The sequence below is a fragment of the Grammomys surdaster genome, unplaced genomic scaffold (genome assembly GCF_004785775.1).
Source record: "Grammomys surdaster isolate TR1022 unplaced genomic scaffold, NIH_TR_1.0 278, whole genome shotgun sequence".
Taxonomy (NCBI): Eukaryota; Metazoa; Chordata; class Mammalia; order Rodentia; family Muridae; genus Grammomys; species Grammomys surdaster.
The window spans coordinates 9,926,539-9,950,722 of record NW_021604719.1 but is presented as its reverse complement, the minus strand read 5'-3'; the positions used below and the strand labels follow the sequence as shown (position 1 = coordinate 9,950,722).

Sequence of the window (24,184 nt, the reverse complement as noted above, 5' to 3'; positions counted from 1 at the left end):
GAGGGGGGTGGGGGAGAGAAGGAGGGAAGGACTGAATAGGTGAATAAGGGGCCATGGGAAGGGATGGAACCCCTCATTCCAGAGTCTGGCTGAAGGCTCTCATCAGTGGAAAGTCAAGAATTCCAACACAATTAACATTGGCTGTGAAGGACACCTACAGACAAGCAATATTCCTTTTAATATTTATTTCAACAAAAAATGTTAAAATAGCAAGGGTCCACGCTGAAGCCCTGCTGAGCATTACAGCTTATGACCTTAGTCCTCTCCAAGCTGTAAACCTGAACATTTCCAGGATTTTCACAAGGAAGACTATAAACTTTCATTTACAGGAAAAACAAAACACTTAACTTCCTCTCCAACCTTCCTGACTTAGGTTTCTGTTTGCTTTTGAAGCTCCAGAGGACCTCTGATTAGCACGAGTGAGAAACAACAGGGCAGGCTGCCAGGAGAAACAAGAATAAAAGCCATGCCTCTGAGTGAGGGACAGCCATGGAGGGCCACAAGCAGCTGTGTAGTGTGGGGTTCTTCAAAGCAAGCAGTGAAAAAACCCAGAGTATCAGAACAACCATGCAAAGGATTCTGGTTAGTATCTAAAGAAACAGAAAAAGGGGGAGAGGGGAGGTTACCCTTGAGTTAGAACAGGCAAGCTTGAGAGGGAAGATCTGCAAAGACTGAACAGTGATCCAGGCTTGCATCTTATCGGCTGCAATTCTATCCACTCTGCATCAAGAACCAACCTACGATTTCCTTTGGGTTCCTTAGGTCTCCTCTGAGATGGAACTTTAGAAGTCACCAAAATTATATGTCACTTTTGCAAAGACACTTAATTGTGAGGTTCTCTTAAGAAACCCACAGCCACACTTGGGTGTGTCCCAGTCTTTGTCCAAGCCTGTCTATTAAGCCTGTGATGAAAACTATCATAAGCTCTATTCTTAATATGGTCTCTGGAAAGAAGACTGCAGGATGCTGAGGACAACAGCCGAGCTGTGTCACTGACCCACACTGTGTCACTGACAGTTTAGAATAAAGAGGAAAATAAAGCTTAGGTCCTTGTGACTGCTCAGCCCATAAAGGTGTTTGGTGCTAAGTCTGATGATCTGAATTTGATGACCAGGACCAACAAGGCAGAATCAGAGAGCCAACTCTTACAAGTTGTCTTCTGACCTCCACAAATAGGTTGTGGCACATACATCACTACCTCCTCCAATAAATACGTGTAAATAAAATAATATATTTATATAAAGGTGACTGGACCCCAGACCACTAATGCTCAGATTTACCGTAAATAAAGGTTTGGGTCACTCCAGCAGGTGAAGTGTGGGTAGCTGAGATGGTTGCTATAGGCAGAGGGCACAGAGAACAAGCCATTATACCCATATGACCAGCTATAGAGACAAGTAGGGGCTGGAAATTGTCAAGACAACCTTCTCCCATCTTGTTCTGGAGATCTGCTAGGACATATGTTAAGGAAATATCTCACCTTCCTCTCTACTTCCTGTATCATGTAAAATGAAATACACTGATTTTTTTTTTTAGTCACAGTAGACTAAGTATTGTAAATTTTCTATCACAGTATTGAAGATACAGAGTATCAAGAAGTATCAAGTATCGTACACCCTCTTTATTTGAGGGAGTTAACTATAGCTTAAGGATTTCTATATGAATGCCCAGCGACAAAAGTTGGACTTACAGATAATTATGAGTCAGCACCACGGGGTGCCCATTTATTTAGCCAAACATTTCAAATCAAGCATGTCCCAAAGTGAGCAAGAAAGGGTGGCAGCAGTCACCAATGTGAGCTTTACAAACCTGGCAGTACGAAAACACCACCATCATTTTTCTATTTGCACAGCCTAAAAATTTCTTGGACTCACCTTGTGATGGTTTGTATATGCTTAACCCAGGGAGTGGCACTATTAGGAAGTGTGGCCTCGTTGGAGTGTCACTGCATGCATGGGCTTTAATACCCTCATCCTAGCTGCCTCAAGCCAGGCTTCTCCTGTTTGTATTCAGAATAAGATGTAGAGCTGGGCAGTCATGGCACACGCCTTTAATCCCAGCACTTGGGAAGCAGAGGCAGGCAGATTTCTGAGTTCAAGGCCAGCCTGATCTACAGAGTGAGTTCCAGGACAGCCAGGACTACACAAAGAAACCCTGTCTCGAAAAAGACAAAACAAAACAAAACAAAAAAAAACAAAAACCAAACCAAAACAAAACAAAACAAAAAACAGAATAAGATGTAGAATTCTCAGCCTGCCTGGATGTTGCCATGTTCCCACCTTGATGATTATGGACTGAACCTCTGAAACTGTAAGCCAGCCTCAATTAAATGTTGTCCTTATAAGACTTGTCTTGGTCATGGTGTCAGTTCACAGTAGTAAAACCCTATCTATGATACACCCTTACTTCTCTCGCCTCAAGCCAATCTGCCAGCAGACCATTGGTTTCAACATCAAACTTTATCTAAAACCTCATTATCGGTCACCATTTCGCCGCAAAACTCGTCTGAGCCATCACCATTCTTATGTGGAGTACCAGAGCTCCTTAACTGAGCATGTAACATACAAAACCCTCCCCGAAGCTCCTCTCCAGCCACAGGAAAATGAGAATGGTCCTGTGAAATATAACTCACAAGCCAGATGTAGAGTTGACACTCCTATTATGCCAGTTTTCAGAAGGCTGAGGCAGGAGGATCACTATGAGTTTGGGGTCAGCCAGGGCTTCATAACAAGACCTTGTCACAATAAGCAAATAGCTCATGTCACCAACCAGTAGGCTCATCTTGCTAATTATGCCATTTTGCCCATAACAAGAATCCCCACTAGTGGGAGAAAGAAGGCGGTGAGGGTAGAAAAGAGGCTCACAGTCTCTAGAACAATCTCTAGATCCCTGAGCGCTAGAAAGAACTAGGGAAAGGTAGCCTGAGAGACAACTATAAAATACAAACCTAAGCTACTATCTCAGTAAACATTACCATATTTCAAATACCATACAGTCCCCTCCCAAATAAAAAGGCAACTACAGACAGGACAACCTAATATTTCAAACACAGCCAATCAGTCTCATCAGCAAATTAGGTGGGGTCAAAGAGCTCCAGCCTTATGGAAGATCATCCATCCCTTCGGAAGTTTTCTGGTAAGCAAAATAATAATTAATAATAATAAATAATAATAATATAAATGACAGGGCTGGAGAGATAGCCTAGTGCTTTGCAGCACTGACTATTCTTCCAGAGGACCTGGGTTCAACTCCTAGCATCCACATGGCAGCTCATACCTGTCTAACTCCAGTTCCAGAGCTTTTGACACCCACATGCAGAAAAAAATTTTAAAGAAATAGATAAATGAAAAGTAGTGAAAACTCTTCTCAGTCTTTCTTATACTGACTTCATGTGTCCGACTGGAGACACAAAGAAGGTGTTAAAAGATGGTACCAGAGTGGAAGTAAACTTAACTTTCAGTAACCATGAGATGACATTCTCCCACGTGACAGAAAATCGGCTTCGAAAACGTGATTTTCAAAAAGGATGTGGCAGTGTGCACCTGTAATCCAAGCATTCAGGGGGCTGAGGAAAAAAGAACACAACAAGAGGTAGCCTGAGCTACATCATGAAAGCCTGTGGATGGAGGGATGGCTAGTAGGTAGGTAGATGGCAAGGCAGAAAGATAAAGACAGATATAATTTCCTAACATACACAAGCTAGACATGTCTCTACCCCTCTCTACATGATTGCTTGCTTTTATGAATCAAGCATGGCGCCAGATGACCCACACTTTATTTCCCTCTTGTTTCCCTAGAGGATAAAGCACTTAATCAAGAAATACTTGGAAATATAATGACTTTCTTAGTCTTAGAGATCTTACTAGCTCACTGCTCATGTGTGACTTATATTCATAACTTATCTAAAACATCCCCCGAAGGACCAACTCTAACACCCCCAGACGACCCTTAGAGCTAGAATCGCCCATTTACTTGCTTAGCACTTTAATCAGAACCTTTTACTTCTGAAATCTCTTTATAAGTCACCTCAAAAAGCTAAGTGTGTGAGCATATCAGCTATGCCTGCAAACACAAGAGGCACCCCCAAACCCCAGCAATCCTTTAGGGCTCCGATGCCTGGGATTCTTGAGCAGTAAACAGGATTCTGTGTGCTGGAAATCACTGGTAAACCATTAGATTTCCCGAGCCCATGCATGGTCTGACTTATATTTTCTTTTTCTCTGGGGAAGCTCAATGAAAGCTACATTCAGATATAGAGCTCTTCCTGGTAGGAATCTTGCTTTTGAAATACATTCTTCCCACTAGTCCAATTTGTCGATAAATATTCTAGGTATGAGATAAAATACCCACTTTCGCTGCTAGCCCAAACTCTAAGGGAACATTTTTCATGAGAGCATTTTATTTCCATTTGCCAGGTTTATGTGTGAGGCCGATATTATTTCCAGTGTGAGTGGCTAGTGAAGAAGTAACCGCTTCCCCTTCAATGGAATGTTTTGATTCCCTGATACTCATTAAATACGAGTATAATATTTTGTACAGCATTCCAACAATCCTTTGGTTATGTTTCTGTTTTTTAAGCAAGTATGGTGGCTCATGCCTATAATGCCAGCACTCCGGGAGCTGAGACCAGAGGGCAGGCCAGCCTGGCCTAGATAGTGAGTCAAGGCCTGCCTGAGCTACATTGTCCATTGTCTCAAAAATCAAACTGGCCAAGTCTGGTGGCCCACCCACCTTTAATCCTAGCACTAGGAGGCAGAAGCAGGTGTAGCTTTATCAATTCAAGGTCAACCTAGTAATCTTGGAGTACATAATGACTCCCTACTTAAAGGAAAAAAAAAATGCTTTTCTTAATACATTCCAACTTCGTTAAAAAAACAAAATTCACATAAAATGAAAATGGCTCCTGAGTATATAAAGATGTTCAACATCACAATGTAAGAAATTATTAGCATTAAAAGCTACATTAAAAGATGACTACGCATCTTACCAGACTGACATGGTGCGGGGAGGAAGGAGTTGGGGAAGGGGTGTCTCATGTAGCCCAGGCTGGCATCAAGCTCACTGTGAAGCTGAGGATGACTTTAGGTTTCTGACTCTCCTAACACCACCTTCCAGATGCTGGGACTACAGAAATGTCACCATGTCCGGCTTCACCTATCAGATTGGTAAAAATCCAAGAGCAACAGAAGCAACATGTTGGCTGGCAAGCCAGCAATGAAGCAGTGAAGCAGCATTTGTAAACTACTACAGAACTGCAAACCCAGCACAACCTCTGTTGGACTCCAATGTCCACGAAGATGACACACACATCTACTTTTGACCCAGTAACCTACTGCTGGAAATCTACAAATACACTACCAAGAATTTTGAAAGTCTCATGCATAGCACACACCTGGTAGCCCCGTACTTGGAAGGCAGAGAAAGAGGATCAGGAGGTTAAAGCCAGCCCAGCCTACATGAGAGCCTGTTTCTAAACAGAATACAACAGAACAGAATAGAGTGCCTTTCACAAGCTTGTTGATGGCAGTCTGTCAACAGAAAGCAATATAACTCTGGCAAAGGTCAGGGCATTCTTGTACAAAATACTTGTAAGTATCTCTTCGGAGGAGCTCTGGTTACCTGGGAAAAAAGGCAAGTCTGGGAGCAACAAAATGACTCGTTATGTAAAGGCGCTTGCCTTGTAAGCCTGGTGACCTGAGTTCCATCCCTGGATCCCACTTAAAGGTGGAAGGAGAGAAGTGATACCCACTCCATAGCATGCATACTTTCCCCACCCCTGCCAGGCAATGCACATGAGAACGTTTAAAGGCAAAGTAGAAAGACTGTCCTGTTGTTTACCACTAAGAAAGTAAGAAAGTAAGAAAGGGAGTGGGGACACAACAATGTGTGTGTGTGTGTGTATGTGTGTGTGTGTTTGCGTGTGTTAGTATACGTCCTACGTAGAAGAATAAGCCATTATTTTCCCATTCTACTTTTTTTTCCCATTCTACTTTTAAGAGTCCATACATTTGCAGTTAAATCTTTCTATTCCCACCCCCTACCCCCAAAAAACAAAACCCCAGTTTCCTACTCTCAGTGGGGGGCTGGTGATATGCTTCATGTGGGATTTCCTTGTTTTTAAATGGGAATCAATGACAGAGGAAGGAAGAGGAAAACAGGAGCAGAAGGTGGCTGCCCTGTGCCTGACAGCACTGTGTTATACCTCACACAAGGGGGAAAAAATCAGAGTTAATGGGCTTTCTGTTTGTTTTCCTTTGGTTTTCAAACTATTTTTTTTAAATAGCTCCAGGGGATTCAGCATCTTCTTCTAGTTTCTATGGACACCTACACACACATACACACACACAGGAGAAGGGAATATAGATTTATTTTTTATTATTTGATAAGTGTGTGTGTGTGTGCGCGCGTGTGTGTGTGTGCCACATGACAAGGGTGCTGGGACCTGAACTCCAGTCCTCTGCAAGAGTGATCCATGCTGAGCCATCTCTCTAGCCAAGCTAGCTTTTTCACACAGCCCAAGATCGTGTATGTGGGCCCTCCTGCATCAAGACAATCCCTTACAAACTTACAGACACATTCACACACCCACCTGATAAAAGACAAGTGTTCAACTGCGACTTTTTTTTAAAGGTGACTTTAGGTTGTGTAAAATGTATAGTTAACGACAGAAAGTTAGACCTTGTCATTGTGGTTCCTAGTTCTAATCCCCTGGGGTTCCTGAGCACTTGCCAGCTGGGTAGGCTGACTCTAGGGTGGGACTGGCTTCTAGTACTCTGAAAGGAACCAGCCTTGAGGAACTCAATCAGTGTTTGTCTTCATCAGAAATACGAAACACAGGCTGCCATGCCTTAAAAGTGCTTGCTAAATCCTGCAGCGTATACAGAACTATCTTATCTTATTTGACTAAGAGTCTCTAAATTCCAAACATGTGATATCATTTCTTGTAAGAATACTGCATTTCAGGGTTGGGAAAGATGGCTCAGCAGTTTGGCTGGTCCTGCAGAGGACCTGGGTTTGGTGCGGAGCACCCACATGGTGGCTCGTGACTGCCTGTTACTGCAGTTGCAGGGCATCTGACATCCTCAGGCACTGGGCATGCTCATGATGTACATACATAGATGCGTGCAAACCCTTACATAAAAATAAAACTCAATCGTTTTGTACTAAGTGTGTGATTTGTTTTGTTGTTGTTTGTGAGGTACTAAGAATTGAAGCAAGGGCTTCATGTGTTCTAAAATTCTGATTATTTATTGAGTTGCTTGTTTTGCTGTGCTTGGGATCCAACCCGAGGCCGGCATTTTACCACTGCGTTACACCAACAGCTGTATCTTGATTATGCCGCAATCATTCTAAGTTTGTTTATGTTCAAGAAGGACTTCTAAACTGTATTTTTGTCTTCAAGGGTAGGGATCAGAGCCCACACACGACTGAGATCATCATTTGATAAATATTTAACGTGTCCTTCTGCTACACCCGGCGTGAATGAGGCACTGTGCCGGCGCTGCACTGCTAACAAGGGCCTCGTTCATCTTATGGGCATGGGATGGATGACTGACAGACCTCTGAGGAGACTGTGGTCTCACTGTGCATCTCTTCCACAGCATGCCTAAGGGCTGGGTGACAGGAACAGACTGGCCCTTCTCTCTACTCCAGAGACTCCCACTTTTCACTCCAACTAGCTAAGCTAGCCTTGCTCAGTATTGCTTCAGGTAACCCTGGCTTCCACCTGTCGCATACAGGATTTCTTTATCACAGATGAAAGGCCATTTATTTGCTCAGAGCTTCTAAGGCAAATGTCCCCTTCCCATAAGAACATATGCCTCTTCCTCTGGATGCTGTATACAAAGTCAATGATCCTTGTCACTATTTTGTCACCAGATAGAAACTACTCAGGGAAAAAGCAGAGTGGGAAGGCCAGGCTCCCCAGTCAGCTTCAGCCTCATTCTTGAATTTTACATAAAATGAGATAAGAAGAAGGTAGAAACCACAGTTCATTCAAAGGTAAATTTTCTGAAGGCACAGTTTCAATCATGTAGCCCAGGATGGCCTCAAACTCTCTAGGTAGCTGAGCATGACCTTGAACAAGATCCTCTTGTCTCTCTCCCCTGAGTCCTGGCACAAGGAGCCCTACCTCACTGCTGATGTGGTGCTGGGGGTTGAACCCAGTGCTTGGGTATGCTACACAAACACTCTACTTCCCTACCTCTGCATTGTTTCTACAGCGTAGGTCCTTCTCTCTGTTTTACACTAACCCACAAACCCATAGGAAAAGAGCCCAACACGTCCACTGTACTCAGGTACCATTCTCTTTGCTGTCTCTCCGTGGCACTCATTTTCCTTCACCACTTCAGGCTCAGCTCCTTGTGTGCTCCGTGTGCTCAGGATACACACAATTCCAGACATGAAGAAAAAAAGCTACATGTATACCACCAGTCAGCGCTGGTCAGTAACCCAAGATACGCCTTCACTTCACAGTCTTAAATAGTCAGAGAAAGCGAGACCCCTGCAGTTGAAAAACTTTTAGACCCCAGGGTGGTAGTGGTGCCTGCCACTAATCCTGGAACTCAAGAGGCAGAGGCAAGTGGATCTCTGAGTTTGAGGCCAACCTGTTACATACGGCAAGTTCCAAGATGGATGGGGCTACATAGAGAAACCCTGTCTTGAAGGAACAAAAAATAAATAAATAAATAAATAAATAAAGAAGGAAAGAAAGAGAGAGAGAGAAGGAAAGAAAGAAAGAAAGTAAAAATGAAGAGAAGGAAAGAAAAATCCTGATAATCACAACCCCAAAAAGTTTCACCCCCAATGTTAGAATTCTGAAAGTAGAAAGTCCCAATCCACAGTCTCCACTGGAGCAAATGTTCTGGAAGAAGTTCTAGAGCAGCGGTTCTCAACCTTCCTAATGTTGCGACCATTTAACAGAGTTCCTTGTGCTGTGGTGACCCCTGAAACCATGAAATTACTTTCATTGCTACTTTGTAACTGTAATTTTGCTACACTTACGAATCGTAACGTAAATATCTGTGTTTTCTGATGGCTTTAGGTGGCTCCTTTGAAAGAGTTGTTTGACCCCAAGGGTCAAGATCCACAGACTGAGAAACACAGTTCTAGCTAGAAAGTAAGATCCTGGGAAAGCAGTGGTGTTCTTTCTGTCATGTGTGATGTCACATGATGTCAGAGGAGGGAAATACTTAGACACCTGGAGAGACAATATGTTGAATACTGTCTCAGAGGTTTCTAGGCTCTGTTCTAGTGAAAGGTGAACGGAGTCTGAAATATGAATGGTCTCACCACAGCTCTGCAGTAGTGACCCTCTCGAGCTTCTGCTGTTGGTTTGTTTGGTTTGGTTTTTTGCAGGCTGGGTTTTGCCATGTAGCCCAGGGAGGTCTGGCACTCAAAATAATCATCCTGTTTCTGCCTTCTGAGTCCTAGGATTATAAACTCGGTGTCTCCATCTGGGCCAATTCTGGTTACTGATCAACTATGCCAGAAGTGTTAGGTTGCTGGATATTTCAGATAATGGATGTTAAAAAGGTGAGTGTTGCTGGTTGGCTCATGCCTGCAATCAATCCCAGCAGTTGGGAGGCTGAGAGAGTAAGACTAGCATGAGGTGCAGGCCCAGGCGAAATAGTGAGTTCTAAGCCAAACTGGATGGGCTACAAGTGTGAAACCCTGTCTCAGAAAAAAACAAAACAAGGCTGGCAAGATGTCTCAACAAGTAACATTGTTACAAGTACTTATTGCTAAGCTCACCAGCCTGATTCGGATCTCCAAGAACCATATATATATAGTGGTAAGAACGGACTCTGACCTCCACGTATATCCTGTGGCATGTGTGTGCCCAGATACACACACACACACACACATACACACACACACACACTAGTAAAATGCATGAATGCATGATTTCAAACAAACAAGCAGGATTGGGACTATAGTCTAATAGTAGAACACCTATATATCCTAGCTTAGCATCCAAGAGGTCCCAGATTCAATTCCCAGCGACACAACAAACAATACAAACTAGGCGCAGAGACTTTATACCTGTGCCAATATGGCTACCATACCTAAGCACTTCTGCTTGCAGTACAGCTGTTTTTGTTTATAGCCTGTTTTAGACAGGTCTCTTTGCCACCTACATGGACTCCAATTCGTAATCTTCCAGCTTCACTCCCCTAAGGAGTTGACGACCCCTGTATCCAGCACTATGAGTGTTCACTGCCTATTTTATTGTGGACTATGGAGTGTTGCCGGACTTTCTTATTTCCCAAATGAATTCTCTTTTAAAAACATAAACAAGGCTGGGGGATATGACAGAGGCAGAGTTCTGCATGCCCAGAGCAAAAATTAAAATGCAATAAATGTCTTTTAAATTGCTTTTTTCCAGAGCTGTATTTTCGAGTTTTTGATCTTTCAAGATTTAAAAGTTGAGATCTTGAGTACTGCTATGCTGTAAATTTTGTAGAGCGGTGGTTTTCAGTGCTTGACTTCCTAATGCTCGACTCTTTAATACAGTTCCTCATGTTGCAGTGAGCCCCCCCAACTATAAAATAATTTTCACTGCTACTTCATAACTGTAATTTTGCTACTGATATGAACTGTAATGCAAATATCTAATATTTCTAATGGTCTTAGGTGACCCCACCAAAGGGGTCATGACCCACAAGTTGAGAACCACTGTTGTAATACATTTTCCAAACCCATGTAGGCACTCAACTGTGCCAGTAAAGTGACTGGAGAAAAAAAAAAAAAACCTAGGTCAATGCTTTTATTCTTACATCTATGAAAGGGAAAATGGACGATATATCAAATTTCATGCTGTTACCTATCCGGTGATTCTTCTTTGACCATTCTTTTTTTTAATTTTTTTTTGGGGGGGGTGGTTCGAGACAGGGTTTCTCTGTGTAGCCCTGGCTGTCCTGGAACTCACTCTGTAGATCAGGCTAGCCTCGAACTCTCAAACTCAGAAATCCGCCTGCCTCTGCCTCCCAAGTGCTGGGATTAAAGGCGTGCACCACCAGCACCCAGCTTCTTTGACCATTCTTACCATCCATATATTTTTAAATCGAAAATGCTCACCTAAGCTGGCACTTAAAACCTGCCAGTCCTCGGGCCCCTCAGATTGATCTCTCTGCCTCCAAAGACAACCTGGTAGCCCTTGACAAAGCATCCCCACCCTTTGTCGTCCAGTATTATGCAGCAGGACCTTTAGGAGATAATTAGGTGTTCAGGTGAGGCCTCATAAATGGAATGCGTAGCCATATAAACTAAGGCCCAGGGAGTGCTTTGCCCCTTCCCCCTGAGAAGGCACACAGACACCATCTCTCAGCCAGGACCAACCCATCCCCAGACACTGACTCTGCCAGTTCTTCCTCCTCCTTGAACTTTTCAGTTTCAAAAACTCACAGAAAATGAATTTCTGTTATTCATAAACCAGCCAGTCTACCGGAATTCTAGCAGCCCTAAGGAACTGATAGAGCACTTCTAAATGCAATGCTAATCATGTTACTTCCTTCCCTAAACAGCTCCAACCCTGGAACTCAAAGTTCACTGGCTCTTTACAGCCCTCAGCCTGTGGCTTACCCGGTACTCAAGCACAATCCCAGCTACTGACTTGAAATTCCGGTCTCTCCGACCCCACCTAATCCTCTGGGCTGTTCATGCCTCAGGTCCCTGTGGTTCTAACAGGTCTGTGTGCTCCTAGCTCATCTGGTGCTTACAAGCTGAGTCATAAGTAACAGCCCTGTACCTGGATGCACACACTTTCAAACTCCAAGAAGTTCACAGCCTGCAGAGCACAGACCTGAGGGCTCAGAGAGAAGGGAAGCAGGGGAAACCAGGCTCTGAGAAATAACATTTGAGTTTATCTGTTACAACAGCCTGCTTCTCTGGAGATCCAAGTGACTGGGAGGTCTTACCCTCAGTTTATTTAGCTGGTATATCTTGAAGTCTGAAGTGTTGTTTCTCTCAGGTTTGGGGGTTTTTTTTCCATGTATTTCCTCTTCTTAAAATTCACATGCTGGCAAAATGCTAATCAGATTTCTAAGTCAGCGTTCCGAAAGCACCCTCCCCCACCACAAGGCACAGCAGAAGTGGCCCACACAGGGCTCAACCAGACAGCCTGGAACCCAACACTTCCCTCCCAGCTCCAAGCCTAACTCCAGACCTGAAGCCCAAAGGGCTTCCAGCCATTAATTCTGTCACAAGAGAAGACAAGCCCAAAGTAAATATCCGTTTACTTACTTTTTGAGACAAGATCTCAAACAGCCAGGTTGACTTCCAACTCACTCTATAGCCAAGGCTGGCCTTAAACTTCAAGTCCTCCCACCTCCATCCTCAGTGCTGGGGTTACAGGTGTGTATCACCATTACCACATTTTCTAAGAATCCACTTCTGGAAGCAGGGAACAAGAGAAGTTGCTTCTGGGTTTATCACCTTATCTCTCTCTTTCTCTCTCCCTTCCTTCCTTCCTTCCTTCCTTCCTCCCTCCCTCCCTCCCTCCCTCCCTCCCTCCCTCCCTCTCTTTCTTTCTTTCTTTCTTTCTTTCTTTCTTTCTTTCTTCTTTTGGTTTTTCGAGACAGGGTTTCTCTGTGTAGCCCTGGCTGTCCTGGAACTCACTCTGTAGACCAGGCTGGCCTCGAACTCAGAAATCCGCCTGCCTCTGCCTCCCAAGTGCTGGGATCAAAGGCATGCACCACCGCTGCCAGGCTTTACCTTTTTCTTTTCTATTAACAATATAATCACTATGGATCAAAGGTATTTTTTACATTAAAGTGTACACAGCCTTACCAGTTTCCTATTTAAGAAACTGTATCTGGGATTTTTGTTTGTTTGTTTTGATTTTTATCAGATTTTAAACTTTCTTTCTCTCTCAGCTGTAACACCACTCCCAGCTCTATTCCTAGAACAGAGGCACACAAAGCAGCAGACACTTAGTTAATGATTGTTGAGTGAATCATAGCTGTGCAAATACAACACCAGTCTGCGGGGGAGAACAAAGTATCAGCTGCTTCACAAACTTTCAGAGAGAAAGAAAAAAATCTAAGCAGATACCTTAACCTTTTGTCTGGCAATCTATCTAACAGAGCTACATTTTAAAAAAGTAAACTTTTAAAGAGCGCTCAAACTATCACTGTAAGTGAAAATCTCAAAGTGTTTAAGTTTATTCCCAAAAGAATTCTCCCGAATCAGTCTGACTGGTATCTGCCAAGTGTACTGTCATATAAATTTTTATAACATAAGTAAAGACTCTCTAAAAACATCCCCTCCCCCTCCAAAAAATGTTTATCTCTAGAGGTATGGGCCTGTCAACAACAGTGCTTTGCATCCTGGTTTTTGTTTTGTTTGGTTTGGTTTGGCTTGGTTTGGTTTGGTTTTCGAGACAGGGTTTCTCTGTGTAGCCCTGGCTGTCCTGGAACTCACTCTGTAGACCAGGCTGGCCTTGAACTCAGAAATCTGCCTGTCTCTGCCTCCCAAGTGCTAGGATTAAAGGTGTGCGCCACCACTGCCCAGCTTTGTTTTTTTCTTAAAGTGCTAAAGATTCGGGCCTCCAGCATGCCAGGCAGGTCCTCTATGTACGAACTAGGATCTAAAGCTCTCGAAGCCACATCTGCATGGTGATGCTTAGACTATTTAGAACTTCATGGCTGTAGTTGGAATGTTGCAGATTCAGAGCTAATGTTGTCTTGGATCATCCGTTTATCCTGAATAGCCAGTTATCAGACACCTGTGTCTGATGTAGCATCCTTTTAACAGGTAGAGACAGCAACCTTTCACCAACCCCTAAGCTAAGAACACCATCAGACAGCACTGGAGACCTACAGCACAGATTTTTCCCATGGTGTCAAATGGCAGAACAAATGTATTTGGAAAATGCCTCAGTTTATGACTATCTTTTGTCCCATGACTGTAAAAGCTCATGTAATCACTTCCAAGGTAGAGCATGCCTTTGGGGCGTCATGAATCCAAATATACCCAGGGCATGGTCACTCAGGTCTGGCACAGAACAGACTCTCTCTTGTTCCCTTTGGAATGAGGGTGTATTTTGATTAGATAGATCTCTATCTCCAAACCATGGGTGGTTTCTACTTAACCTCTCTATCACTGAAGTAGTAAGAACTGCATGTCATGTTCTTTTAATACAACACACAGTCATAGTCACTAAGTGATATCTACTTTGGGGAGGAAAATCAGGTTCTCAAATGAAAGAAATTCAGGCCAGATATGGTTGTACACACCTGTAAACCCAGCACCAAAGAAGCTGAGGTCACAGGATTGCTTTGACTTTGAGGCCAGCCTGGGTTACATAGGAGATGCTCTCTCTCTCTCAGACAAACAACAAACAAATGGGGCAAGCAGGATAGCTCAGGAGATAAAGTCGTCTGCAGCTAAGTCTGAAGACATGGGTTTAACTTCAGGAACCCACTTGCTAGAGGGAGAGAACTGATTCCAAGAAGTATCCTCTGACTTCCACATGTAAACTGAGGGGCATGTATACACACACACATGCACACACTTACACAATGAATGCATGTAATGCAATCTTTAACAAATACTAAGAAGAGCAAACAACTGCAGTCATGGGCCGGGAAGCTGGATTGTCATCTCTTATCTGTGCTGGTAATTACCCCTCCTCTTGGGCTGCCAGAAGCCTAAGGTCCTTAACAAAAAGTCTTTTTGTCTTTAAACCTTCAGAAAATGCCTCTCAAAAGCAGGTGCCACTGATGCTAACAGCATGGGATTTCTAGAAGGGTAAAATACAGCCAAAGTTTCTGCTTCTTGGAATGGGCTCCAGTTCTTACATGTTAAGTGACTTGGGGGGTGGGGGAGTTAAGAAGAAAAGTATCCTGCAGAGTGCAGCTTCCTCTCACCAGTCCCTGCTTCCTCTCACCAGTCCCTGACTACTGAGGGCACTGTAGCCACTTTGGGGGAACACTTTGGCATCTTCTTTTCAGAGGGAGATTTAGTTTCCACTTTGAAAACTTAAGGGTTTAAACAGACTGTCACAAGACACCAACATGGTTTAAAGGATGGAAGAAGAAGGGTTAACACACTGTGCTAGGATGACAATGTGTGCATGAGTAAGACGACATCCATCCAGGCTGCTCTCCGCTAGTATTCCTCCAAACTTAAATACTCCCACAGATCCTGAAGAGAACACTGTGTAGCATACCTATTCTTAATTCTTATACACGAAACAGCAAGACACACCTTGCATCTGTTAAAGACTGACTACTCTAGCCCAGAGGTGGAGGTGGCACACACCTTTAGTCCCAGCACTCCAGCACTTGGGAGGCAGAGGCAGGTGGATCTCTGAGTTCAAAGCCAGACTGGTCTACAGAGTGAGTTCCAGGTCAGCCAGGGATACATAGAGAATCACTGTCTTGGGGGATAGGGAAGGAAGAAAGGGAGGGAGGGAGAGAGACTAACAGCAAAGGTCTTCTTCAACATCTCATCTGAAGCAAGCAGCACAGCGCATCACAAGTACTGTTTGGTATTTCACAAGAAACTCTGGCCAATGCAACGATAGAAAAGAAATACAGCTGCTAGTCAACAAGAGGAGAAACTAAGTTTGTCTGTCTGGGGCATGATCTTTCTATTCTATTTCCCAACAGCTGCAAATAAACTCAAGTTCCAGCCAATCTGAAGCATCTCTCCGGGTCGCAATGGCTATCTGGATGGAGCAGCTTAAATTTACTAGGAATTCAACCAACACTTCACTCATTTAACTTGGTCCTGTAAGGGTCCAGAGCTGGTCTCTGCAATTGCTTCTGCTCTGAGCAAGCTACCTGTCTCCAATTTCTGGAGTACAGGACATGTGCTCAGGTTAAAGCACCTGATTTTGCCGTTTCATGCCATTGCAGAACTAAAAGGAAACTCTAAAATTAAAAAAAAAAAATCTAAAAATCAATTCATGTGTTATCCTGGCTAATGAGCAGCCACAAAAATGTTGGTTTTTCTTTTTTCTTTCTTCCTTTATTATTTTTTTATTTTTATTATTATTATTATTTTTTTTTTGGTAACACGTTCTCCATCTGAACGAACCTTACAGAACTTGCAAGCCATTAAGAACCTGCACACAGTCTCTCAGTCCGCACGCAGAGGGCAGCCGGGCCGGCTACCGATTGCTCCCGAGGCCATGGGCCGCGGAGGGGGAAGGGATGGAGCCCAGGGGGGCGCGCACTGGGGAGGGGCACCCGTCTCCATGACGATCTCACGGGCGGGGGAGGTGGGGGGGCTGCAACCGGGGGACCCGCGGGGACCGGCCTACCGTGTAGCCGCGCTCTAGATCGCTGTCCTCGTGGCGAAAGGACGGGATGTAGACCTCCATGGCCGCGGCGGGGCCGCGCCACTCACCGCTCCGCCGCACCGCGTAGGCCGCCCCGCCTCCCGCTCCCCTCCCGGCGCGCGCGCGGCCCGGGTTGCGCGGCCCGGACCTTGGTCAGCGGCGTGGGGTTGACGGGCGCAGACTGCGTGCGGCTCGGCGGGGCTGAGGTGTGGGGCCTGCAGGGCGGCGCGGATCAGCTGGGCCCGGGAGGCGGGGCTTGCGGGCCGGAGTGTGCATCGGCGGGTGTGCGCGGCCACGCGGGGCGCCACCCGGGTCGCTCCAGCCCTGCGGGCTCCGGGGGTCTGCGGGGCGCCACCCGAGACTAGGAGTCGGTGGAGGAGGGAAAACGACGGCGCTTCAAGATGCTGCCCAGCTTGCTTCGGCTTTCGTTCTGATGGGCAAACCCTGACAACTTTCACCGAGGCTCTGGTGCTGCGCCCCCGTTCAGCTAAGCCTTCCCAGCTTGGGAATGGAACCGCACAGCCTCTGTGTGTCTGGTGCGCGCTCTAGTTCCAAGACATTCACTGCCTCTGAGAGAGACAATAAGTGGATAGGATGGAAGAGGTGATTGTTTACAAGCCTGGTGGTGACCAGATGTGCCTCTGGCTGGAGCTTAACAGCCTCAGTAGTTCAGGAAACTTGGTTATTGCTACGCAAGGAAACTGAGTTTCTTCCTTAGGTTAGAGCAGAAGTAACTTGTGAGACACTAAGATGTGATGTGGTGGGTTGTCAAGAACAAAACTGAGCAGCCAGAGGCTTTCCGGGCGCAGTAAGTAAACAGTCACACTCAACTCACTTTGCCTTTGCGAGCAGAGGGCATTGCAGCTTAAACCCTATAGAAGATGAGCCCTAAGTCATAGAGAAAGTAGCCTGGCTTCTTGCTTTAAAAGTCGCCTGTTGTGAACTTTAAAAAGTCATCTCCTAGCCCGGCAGTGGTGGCGCATGCCTTTGATCCCAGAACTTGGGTGGCAGAGGCAGGCGGGATTTTTGGATTCAAGGCCAGCCTGGTCTACAGAGTGAGTTCCAGGACAGACAGCCAAGACTACACAGAGAAACCTTGTCTCAAAAAACTAAAAAAAAAAAAAAAAAAAAGTCATCTCTGAAGAGGCATCCTCCTGGCCCAGCCACAGAATGTGAGCTCTTAACCTGGAGCCATCTTCACTTCCTGATAGAATCCCACAATCCCGTGGCCCCTGCTGATTCAGAGACTACTTAGATTACCTTGGCCCCTGGCAAGTACCACATTGTAATGTGTGATTTCTCTATCTCTGGGGGACATTTTAGAGAGAATGCCCCACTCCTCCAAGAAAATCTAATCAACAGTACAATTGCCTTAAAAAACCAAACACACCAACCCCCCCACACACACCCGCCAACAAACTGTGTTAGCAGTGGGGTGTGATGGCCCCTAGCCTTTAGTTCCATAACTAAGGAAGCTGAGGCAAGTAGATAACTATGTCTCCCCACCCCCACCCCCAACAGCAAGTATTAATAAATAAACACACACAGTACTTCCTGCCCTGGTTAATGTTTTGCCAACTTGATAAGAGCTCAAATCAAATGGGAAGAGGAACCTCGGTTGAGAAAATGCCTCCCTCAGATTACCAGTGGAGAAATCTGGGGGGCATTTTCCTTGATTGCTAATTGATGTAAGCAGTACCAGCTCTGGGCAGTTGGTCCTGGCTGGTATAAGAAAGCAAACTGGCCAAGCCCTGGGAGTGTAGCAACCTTCCAGGGTCAAGGTCTCTGCTTCAGTTCCTGACTCGATGGCTTCCCTGCATAGTGGTTTACAACTACAAGTTGAAATCAGCCCTTTTCTCCCCCGGCTGCTTTTGATCAGAGTGTTTTTGAACAGCAATAGAAACCAAACTAAGATACTTTCCTGTGCTCCTATATCTGGTACATTTTTCTAGAAGGCCTTACATAATCTAAATACTTAGACAAAACTAGTGGAGTAGAGAAGGCCTTGTGTTTCTGCTTCATGCTGTGTCCTGGTTCATGTCCGGGTGAGGAAGTGTCCTGGGCAGCACTTTGCAGTGGGACTTACAGTCAGGAAGTCAATAGTGCTAATGGGTGGGTTGCCTTTTGATGTCTTAGGGTTTTTGTAGCAAAACTGTTTGCTTTTTAAAACAGGATCTCGAAGGAAGGTGGTGACACGCACGCCTTTAATCCCAGCACTTGGGAGGCAGAGGCAGGAAGATTTCTGAGTTCGAGGCCAGCCTGGTCTACAGAGTGAGTTCCAGGACAGCCAGGACTATACAGAGAAACCCTGTCTCGAAAAAAAAACAAAAACAAAAAACAAACAAACAAACAAAAAACCAGGATCTCACTATGTAGTCCAGGCTGGGGTCAAACTCAAAATCTTGCCTTTCCCTCTTGTTGTGTGACAGGGATCATAGGTTTGTAAACCCCACCCCTACACGCATACACAGGATACCTCTAGCTACCAAGAGCAATACTATCTATCTCCCACACTTTTTTTTTTGCTTTAATTTTGTAGCCAATGAATTTAGCTTTACTCCACTTCGCTAAGGTTGTCTGTAGGTTTAGCTGTGTAGGCTTTCCTGTGTTGAGCTATATCTCTTCTGGTCACTGAAGGGACATCAAAGGCCTCTATTGCAATGACCAAGTGATTTGTCTCAGAGACTAACAATGTGTTTCATTAGTTGTCGGCTTGCATATGCTGAAACATTCTAGCTTCCCAGAAGCTCCTCTTCCTTCTTCCCTCCGCAACAAGATTGCAGGGCATTACCTTTTTAAAAATGTATCGCGGTCAATTATTTTTGCAAGTATTTTATGGAGAATTTTTGCATCTATGCTCATCAGAGATAGTGATCTATACTTTTGTTTTTATCTGGTTTGGGTATCAGGATGATGACAGAAAACATTCCCTTTTTCTTTCTTTGGTGAGGTGATGTGGCCAAGGTTAGCCTGAAGCTGTGTAATTTAGCATAACCTTGAACGCCTGGTTCTCCTGATACAGTGGTCTGACTACAGGCTTGGCCAGCCACACCTGCCTTACATAGCTTGCAGAGCAGAAGTCTTTCATTTGTGGTAAGAGTTCTATTGTAGTAGAACCAATTTATGCTTATTCCCAACTAGCTTAAATATAAATGAACCTCAGACTAATGGGTATATTTTTTAAAAGATTTATTTATTTACTTTATGCATATGAGTACACTGAAGCTGTGTTCAGACACACCAGAAGAGGGCATCGGATCCCATTACAGATGGTTGTGGACCACCATGTGGTTGCTGGGGATTGAACTCAAGAAGCAGTCAGTGCTCCTAACCCTGGCCTCGAACTCAGAAATCTGCCTTTCTCTACCTCCTAAGTGCTGGGACTAAAGGCATGCGCCACCACTGCCCAGCTCAGCAATTCTTAATAAATCATATCAGGAAGCTAAGGGCAGATATGGGTATAAGAAATCAGTTATCACCAGTCCAGCCTCAGTGAGACTCAACGTCAGCCAGTGCTGCCATTGTTCTTGTTCCCTGACCATAAAGGGTCCCTAGCTTAACTAATAAGCTAAGATTATTAGTTAAGATTGTTCCTAAGATTTTCTACATCAGCGCCATAACTAAAAACATCTCACCCTAGCTTCACTAAACAACTTTATTTTTCCAAATGTTTTCTAAGGGTGGTGGTCACTGCTGACAATCTACATCCCTAAGTTCTTCTTTAGGGAGGTGGTAACATCATTAATCGGCTCCAGCAGCAATGCCTGAAAGCGATCAAGCATTAGCCTGTGAATGCCAGAGATACTGTCTACTGAGGGAATTGAAGCCCCTTAACGTTTTCATATAATTCTTAGATTACGAAGGATGTGACGGCAGCAAACAGAGCAGAACCCCATAACAGCATAAAGTCCTCAGGACACATAGTCCTCGGAGCTATGACACAGGGAGGCCCAGCCATGTGGCTGTGGTAACCCATGGGCAGTATTCTATGAGTTCCAAAGACATTGGTCATTCCTCCTGCATGGCCCTTGGCAATCACATTTTAAGATATTGTGTGTATGTATGCATGTGTATTTGTGTGTATGAAGTTATTGGACTCTGCCTTATGTTTCATCCACTGTGTGTGTGTGTGTGTGTGTGTGTGTGTGTGTGAATTTTCTCTCTTTCCTTCTCTTTCTCACAGGCCCCAAGGAGTTAAAAGAGTTCACAGTTTTCCGCTTGCTACAGGAGTGCCAGCCCCAGTAAATTGATCTTTGTTCCCTCAGGAAAAAAGTCTGCTGAGCTTCTCTGATAGCTGGCTGCCTTTGGCAGCATCCCCTGTAGGTATCTGGATCCACCCCAGTCAGCGGCTCTAAGCACTGACTCCCAACTGCTGCCTGCCTCGGTTTACCCACCAGATGGATGCCCAAGCTATGTCATTGGCATGTGGTAATTCTAGAGAAAGTTCCTGATGAGAAGAATGTGCATTTTGCATCTGTTTGTTATTCTACAAACACATATTACATCTATTTGATCTATTATATAAAATAATGTTGGTGTTTCTTTGTCAGTTTGGATGACCTACTAATGGTCAGTATAAGCTGTGCTGACATCACCTACTATTATTATATTAGAACCTATTTGTTCTTATATGTCTGGCTGTGTTTATGTAACTAGGACACTCAAAATTCAGTGCCTGTATACTCACAAGTATTCTATATCCAGCAAAGTAGATTTTCCCTCTATTAATACATGCCATCTTTGTCTCTGTGGATTAATTTTGGCTTGAAGTTTATTCTGTCCATTATAAGAATAACTACACAAGCTAGCTTTAGGCTTCCATTTGCTTAGCAAATGTATTAACACTGTTTATCACACAATTGCCAGTGAGGTTTGTATATTTGGAAAAAAAAGATAGTTGGATCTTGTTCCTTAATCCTGTGCCTTTTGTTTTGTTTTTAACAGAGTCTTGCTCTAGATCTCCTTAAATAGCCCACTCTGGTCTCAAGTTTGTGGCAGTCCCTCTACATTAGTCTCTTGGGTGCTGGGATTACAGCCCTGAGCAACCATACCTGCTAGTCTTTGTTGTCTTTTGAACTCCGTATATAGCTCAGGATGGCCTAGAACTCAGAGAGAGCTGCCTACCTTTGCTTCTCAACTGCTGTGATTAAAGGCATGTGCCGCCACACCCAGTTGTAATGACCTCTCTGCACACTAGCACAAGCCAGACTAGCTTCATGTCCTCCAGTACTTCATTTTCCAGATATCAAAAATGTTCTAAATCGAGAAGTCTGTTTTGACACATGTACCTGTGAAGCAATGGCCTCTGGGGAACTGCCAGGGACACAGCACTGAGGCCTCCAGCCAGCCCTGTCAGAGGTCTGGTCTTCCCTCCCCTCCCTTCCCCTTCTCCCCATACCTTCCCAACAATCCTCCCTACCCCCCTTTACCTTCCCTTCCTTTTTGAGGTGGAATCTCATTATTCAGTCCAGGCTAGCCTCAGACTGGCAGTCCTCCCACCTCAGCCCCCTGACTGCTGAGACTAGAGGATTTTGCCATCATGTCTCCTTTATAACCTCAATCTCTTTCCTCAGCTGAACCTTTGCTTCCACAGCACAAGCACAGGCCTGCAGGCCTTACCATAGGGTTTGTCCAGCAGAGGCCACATGAAGAAAACCAGACACTTAGCAGACATTCCTATTACATCAATCTTAGCCTTACCTTTACTTTCCTTGGGCAAAAATCTCACAAAATTCAGGAGGTCCAGTCTAAAGTCTAGGAAGTCCTCAACTACAAGCTGAGGGCCCAGGTACTAGGCACTGGGCCAGCTGTTCAAAGTCTTTGGGACCTGGGCTACCTCTGCTATTCTGCGCTTCTCCCAGTGGGGACACTATTTTATTTCTATGGGCTGATTCTCTTGTGTGTGGAATGAAAGTTTCGTTCCAACTGGCAAAGTGAACGACCCCACCCACACCTTCAGAATCTCAGCAATCTCTCCTCAGGGGGGCCCTGAAGCCAGCATGGCTAAGCTGCCCTTGTACTCCAGAAGCAGCTAGGGTTCCGGGTGCTCTGGACTAAGTGGGCTGGGTTGGAAAGCCAGCAAGCTTGCTGCTCACCTGCATGTTGACCTTTCATGAAATGTGCTCTTTCCTCTTGTCTATTGATTGACACATTCTTCTTCTGTGTGTAGAATCTCTGTATCTTCTACAGTGCTGGCTTGGTGATCTTGAATTACATTAGTTTGAACTTGTCTTTTGTTGTTGTTGTTGTTGTTGTTGTTGTTGTTGTTACTTTGCTGAAACAGACCTCACTGTGCAGCCCTATGTGATTCACTGTGCAGACCAGGCTAGTGACCTGTGATCATCCTGCCTCTGCCTCTGGCATGTTGGGATGACAAATGTGTCCCACTGCACCAGGCAGTGTAGTCTTCCTTTCTATTTCTTGGGTGAAGGGCTCATGTAGCCAGGCCTTGATCCTGATCTGATGGCCACTAGGGATATACACTTTGTTTTATCCATTTCCTTTTTGTTTTTTCCTGCCTGGTACTGGGGTTGAACCCAGGGCTTTGAAGGCAAGAACTCCACCACTGAGTTCTATCCCCAGTCCTCTCTTCTCAGTGTTCTTAGCCTATATTCCCCCCTTAGCATTCTCTCACACTCATCAACAGTCCAAAATGCCAAATAAATTCAACAATGTTTTATGTCCTGCTTTCTTATAGTTGAAGAAAATAGTATTTTTTGTGAGTGTGTGTTGGGTCCATTGTATTTTTGTTGCTGTTTGAGAAAGGGCCTCCCTGTATAGCCCTGGCTTCCCTGCAACTTCTATGTAGACAAGGCTGGCCTTGAACTCACAGAGATCCTACTGCCTCTGCCTGCTGGTGCATCTTCATTGTAAGCTCATGATTTTCAAACTCTAATACTAATTATTCATCCGTTGTCCTCTCTTATCTCTATCTTTTCCTAAACACTTGTTGTTTGTTGTTTTGGTAACTGGTGTTCTTTTTTTGAGATCTCTGGTAATGGAGTCATTTCTTGCTTCACTAAGACAATAAAATCTTTCAGGTTTGAATTCCTACAGTTTTCCAAGTATGCCTTCCCTTTCCTTTACTCAGGAATATGACATTTCTTTTGTGGAGAAGTTTCCATGTACCTTAATTCTCTAGCCTTTTCTTAGATATTATGTTTATACAGCAGTTTATAAGGTCCAATAAATCGCTCGGAATGATACCCCAGGCTCAAATAGTATGCAAAAGCAAAGAATGTTTATTCTGCAAAATCCAGCATGTAGTGATCTACCATTCATCAAAATGGTGACCCCTGACAAAAGATGTACAGGCCTTTTTATAGGGAACCAGGAGAATTTTAGCTAGGGTTAAGTAATCTAAATCTTCATTGGTAGATGCCAGGGAAATTACATGGGTTGGTTTCTGATTGGCTCATGCCCAGGTGGTCCATTGCATTCCTATGTCATGAACATTTAGCCATAGGATGAGATACCCAAACCATATAAAACTTCCCAGCACAGATGCCCATCCTGAGATAAGATAGTTCCCATTCCTGTGGTTATCTCCTGGCTGTTCTTTGGGAGAGAGGTTTTACTACCTTGTTCCTAGAATTTTTCTCTATTCCTGGAGCTGGTTACTTATGGCCTGGTTCCTGGGACAGATGACTTTCCTTTTGACATCAAGCCTGCTCCTAAAATGGAGACTAATGGGGTTTATGTCATTCTTTCATTCCCTCCTTGAGTAAGGCTCCATCTTGAATCCTTGAGATGTCTCCAGGAGCTGGTATTACTGCTTAAGAAGCATCCATTGGACCGTAGCGATTTGTTGTCATACAAGTTTGACCAGAGCATTTCCCACACAAGGTCCATGGGTGACAACAGTTAGCAAGAGCAGGTCTAGCCTCACTAGTGCTG

At 44.6% G+C, this 24,184-nt stretch overlaps 1 protein-coding gene across 2 annotated transcripts in view; it reads right to left on the bottom strand.

The window, feature by feature from the left end:
* Positions 1 to 16,461, bottom strand: part of Snx24 (sorting nexin 24) — a 149,274-nt gene extending 132,813 nt beyond the window's left edge. The window contains exons 1-2 of one of the 2 annotated variants that reach the window (XM_028777195.1): positions 16,271 to 16,331; positions 12,244 to 12,393 (exon numbers count right to left, since the gene is read on the bottom strand). Coding sequence is in view for 1 of the 2 variants with exons in the window: in XM_028777194.1 (XP_028633027.1) it covers positions 16,271 to 16,330 (60 nt within the window). In the remaining variant the exon portion in view is untranslated. Of the gene's footprint in view, positions 1 to 12,243; positions 12,394 to 16,270 lie in introns of both variants that reach the window. The other variant, XM_028777194.1, reaches the window with a different exon arrangement.
* Positions 16,462 to 24,184: the final 7,723 nt, after the last annotated feature.